Source organism: Phaseolus vulgaris, chromosome 9, assembly GCF_000499845.2.
Source record: "Phaseolus vulgaris cultivar G19833 chromosome 9, P. vulgaris v2.0, whole genome shotgun sequence".
NCBI lineage: Eukaryota > Viridiplantae > Streptophyta > Magnoliopsida > Fabales > Fabaceae > Phaseolus > Phaseolus vulgaris.
This window is the reverse complement of record NC_023751.2, coordinates 37,873,584-37,878,429: the sequence shown is the minus strand read 5'-3', so window position 1 is coordinate 37,878,429 and position 4,846 is coordinate 37,873,584. Positions and strand designations below refer to the sequence as shown.

At 35.0% G+C, this 4,846-nt stretch overlaps 1 protein-coding gene across 1 annotated transcript; it reads left to right on the top strand.

Moving 5' to 3' along the window:
• The first annotated feature begins 759 nt into the window (after positions 1–759).
• LOC137822085 (caffeic acid 3-O-methyltransferase-like) lies at positions 760–2,722 on the top strand. The gene is made up of 4 exons (XM_068626990.1): positions 760–1,321; positions 1,403–1,713; positions 1,925–1,989; positions 2,254–2,722. The coding sequence occupies exons 1-4, from the start codon at positions 831–833 to the stop codon at positions 2,548–2,550; spliced, it is 1,164 nt and encodes a 387-aa protein (XP_068483091.1). The 5' UTR covers positions 760–830; the 3' UTR covers positions 2,551–2,722.
• Positions 2,723–4,846: the final 2,124 nt, after the last annotated feature.

Here is a 4,846-nt window from a genome sequence, read left to right as displayed (position 1 = left end):
AAAAGAAGAAATAATGATAAGGAAAGAATTGAACTAAAAGTCTATTTTTTTTATACAATTTTTTTGATCCATGCTAACTTGATGCAAGAAAAGGAAATAAATTAAGATTTATTTAAGTAAGTATAAATATTTTGAAGTTAAATCATAATTTTGATTTTCAATAATTCTTGATCTTCAATTTGAGTCTATCTTTGAGGGATATACTATCTCATTGGAAACTGTTGTACGCACAATTTTCCATCAAAATGAATTAAATTGTGGCGGTCTGATTTCACTGAATACCTAGCTAAAACACCGCATTCAGATAATATTATTTTGTCTACAACTATTTCTGCTACTACATATTTCATTATATTAATTTATAAGGATTGAAAAGCTTTTATATATCAAAAACCCTAATCCATGCAACAAACTTCTCAAGCTCCATCAAAGGTCAGAGGTGTTATTTATAAGGAAATTGGGTTTTCCATTTACAATTGTATTAATTTGCCAATCATCTAATCAATTATTTAGACTCATAATAAAGTTCTTAGCTAGCCACCACACCACCATAAACAATGTTTATTAAAAAATGTTATTTATTACCTTCAAAATATTAGTGTTGTCTCTTTAAAATAATGCCTTATAACTAAAAAATATTATCCTACACACAATAAAAAGCATATACTTAACATTATATTATAATAATATTTGAAAATTTAAAATAAATTAAATATAATTAAAATATTATTTTATTGATTTGTCAACGAATGGTTTTTTATTGTGGTGTTGACATATCAACACCCAAATTATTATAAGTATCTCAGAATAATAAAGTATAAAGGTTTTCAATGGATGGTTTAATATATAGTGGAGAAGTTGGTGAACGATTGCAGGTTGAAGTGGAGATGGCAAGCCTTCCAGATTCAACGCTGAATGATGAAGAGAAGAGGAAGGAAGAAGATGCAGAAAGCTTCTCCCGTGCCATGCAGCTTGCGACTTCCGTGGTCCTTTCCATGGCAGTGCAATCGGCGACGGAGCTGGGAGTCTTTGAGGTGCTGAAAGAAGCCGGAGAAGGTGCTAAGGTGTCTGCTAAGGAAATAGCATCAAAGATTGGTTGCAGTAACCCAGAAGCAGCCTCAATGATAGATCGTCTCCTTGCACTTCTTTCTTCTCACTCCATTCTTAACTCTTCCCTCACTTCCGACCACCGTCTTCCTCCCACCTTTCACCGCCTCTACACCATCACTCCCGTCGCCGCATTCTTTGCTCCCAATTCTGATGGAGTTTCCTTGGGGCCCGTGATGGCCTTACTCCAAGACAAAATCTTCCTACAAAGCTGGTTCAACTCTCTCTCTCTCTCTCAACTATTATCATTTTATCTCCTTTTCCCTCACAAACATATTGGTATGTTTTAAAATAGGAGTGAGCTGAAAGATGCAATTAGGGAGGGGGGTGTTCCATTCAACAGGGTTTATGGCACTCATGCTTTTGACTATCCACGTTTGGACTCAAGATTCAACAAGGTTTTCAACACAGCTATGATCAATCACACCACTTTGGTTATGAAGAAGGTTCTGGAATCCTACAAAGGTTTTGAGGGCATAAAAACACTGGTAGATGTTGCTGGTGGTCTTGGAATCAACATTAACTTGATCACTTCTAAATACCCTCATATTCATGGCATCAATTTCGACTTGCCTCATGTCATTCAAGAGGCTCCTTCCTATCCTGGTATCATCCTTACACATTCCAATTCTGTGGTTCTGCAAAATTAAAAAAAAAATGTTCTTTTTGTCCTTTGAAGACTTATTTGGTAAATTTAGAGTTTTACAAGACAATAACATAAATAGTGTGTACTATTTACTTGCTTAGAGTCCAATACTTTCTTTGTTAATAATATATGATGTTGAGTTTTAAAAGCAAAAGGTACCTAATATTGCAGGAGTGGAACACGTTGGGGGAGATATGTTTGAAAATGTGCCAAAAGGAGACGCCATATTTATGAAGGTAAGTGTGGCTGTCTTACAGGGGATTTTGGTCAATTCATAATGATGGGTGCTAGGGAAATATATAGTATTTAATTTTAAAGAGGAGAGGAATCTCTCCTTTTATCAAACACCCTTTTTACTTTAGCTTAAACTTCTAACCACTACGAACGTGTTTCTTATGTTGAATATGAATAGCAGTTGATTGAAAGTTTGATTTATTGAAACTGATGCATGAAACTTATACCAATCTTCAATGAGCTTTGACATTAAGTAAACTGTGCAGTGGATAGTTCATGATTGGAGTGATGAACATTGTGTGAAGCTGTTGAAGAATTGTTATGATGCAATTCCTGATGATGGAAAGGTGATAGTTGTGGAGGCAGTTCTTCCAAAAACACCAGAGACTAGTAATGCTTATAAGGGGGTTTCACAACTGGATGTTTTGATGATGACTCAGCACGAGGGAGGTAAAGAACGATGTGAAGAAGAGTTCATGAAATTGGCAAGAGCAGCTGGATTCAGTGGCATCAGATATGAATGTCATGTAAACAATTTTTGGGTTATGGAGTTCTTCAAGTAGACCATTATGCTCTTTACCTCTACTTCCTCTGCTTTATTTCTAATTGCTTCTTTATGTGTTTTATGTGTTTATTTTTATAATTTTAAAATAACAGAATAAACTCCTGGTGTGTAATATATCATGTTATATTCACTTTTTATATTAATAAAATAAAACAATTGAAATATGCAAAGATAAGATTAGAACGTTTCCACTGGAGTTTTCACTATTTTCATGAAGAATTTTTTTATTTATTTTGAATTTATGATTTATGCACTAAATAATCTCTAGTAAATTCAGAATCAATCCAATGTGTATTATGAAAACTTTAGTTAAATCTCATTAGAAACATGCATAATATCCTTCTTTTTTAACGTCTTGAGAAATCCTTCTAAAAATGTTCATATTTCTCAAAAAAAGGATATTTATTGTCTTAATTAATATTTCTAGATTTTAATAGATGCATATTAACCTTTTAACATCCTTTTCCCTATATCATGCTTCTTCACATAAAAAATTCTGGTTTTTTTTTATGATTTTCATAATCAACTAAGTTACTTTCCTAATTTTTAAATTCACTTTCTTCTTGAACATGTTGTGTAATTCATACACATTTGTTGATGATTTTTTTAGTGACTAAATAAAAATAATAAGGTATTTCATTAATACTCCAACCTTTATAGAAGACCCAGTAAAAAGTTCTTCCCTTGTCAAAGTTTATTCCCCTACACTTCTTTAAACCTTTCCAACTTTGTCTAACAAAATATGAGTATAGAACTGCTAAACAAAAAACAGAACTAATATGGATACTAGGTATAAGGCCACATATATTAGCCCTCCTTCATCTTCCAAAAAACACCAGCAACACCTGGCCCTCCATAATCCCACATACTTCTGCACCTTCTACAACAAGAGGTTGCACAACTTCTTGTCGTCCATATAGAGAGGATTGTAATCTGCAAGCTTCCCATAACAACATCCTTAACAGAGCTTAACAAATAACAACCAATACCTCTTATTTCCCTCCAGCTTTTTAATGAGTTCAGAGTCCTCCCATCCGACAGATTCCGTGCTAAACAGAATGCTTCTAATAGTAGCATGACTGCTTCAAAACCGCAGCATACTGAACCTCATAGCACATCTCTTCTGCCCTACTGTAGCTTCCTCATAGATTGACAAGATCTGTGTTATTTGGAAGATTTCTTCCGCGCGTCAGGGACTTACTACGGCCACTCCACAATCCTGTCCACACCTTATTCTTCTTAGAGCTCAAATGCACTAAATATAAGTTCTTGAAATGGAATCTCAGGTCCTTATATTGGACGAACAAAATATCTATTCATCTAAAGCATAGGCACCATACACGTTTGTGATGTTACCTCCCCACAATTGACAGTCTTGTGCCTCCATGTTCAGAAAATCTGTGAAGATAAGCCTTATCATTTCTTCTTCTTTGTAAGGATTCTCACTCGAATTTAGTTCTCCTCCATCTAAGCCACCATTTTCAAATTGAGTTTTCCCACCCTCCAACCTCACCCACTGTCAGCCTTTTGTTCAAAGATATAGAATGCAACCTCGAATACAACGAGATAAGCTTATTATCACCTGCCCAGACATCCTAATAGAATCTGACTTTATCCCCAAAGCCCACTTTCCAGACCAGAGCTTCTTTAAACCACCCTTCTACATTATCCTCGCCACAAACTTTAGACAAATCCCTCCACCACCAAGACTGGTACTTCTTGGGTTAGTGACGTTGACTTGATTCAACTCCATATTTAGAAATTAAAATATCCTTTCACTTTCCTCGTTCTTCACTCACCAAACACCATTTCCATTTGGCCAAAAGAGCTTCATTGAACTTTCTAATGTCTCTGACCCCAATCCACCTTACTTCATAGGTTTGCATACGTTTTCCGAACTGACCCAAGAGATAACTCTATTATCCTTTCCCCAACCCCAAAGAAACTTCCTTTGAATACTTATGATTCTACTATATACGGACTCTGACGCTTTATAGAAAGAGAGATGAAAGAGAGGTAAGGTTGTGAGCACCAACTTAATTAAGCAAATTCTCCCTGACAAAGATAAGAATCTACCCTTCCAAACACTAAGCCGCGTACTAATTTTATTCAAAACTGGCTCCCAAGACTCCTTTTTTCTCATATTAACACCAACTTCAAGACCCAGGTATTTAAACTGTGTCCACATAAGAGTACAGTTAAGACATCTTGCATAGCAATCAAGGTTACTCCTAACCAAATTAATACCTACCAACATTGATTTATGAAAATTAATTTTTAACCTAGAAGTCAAC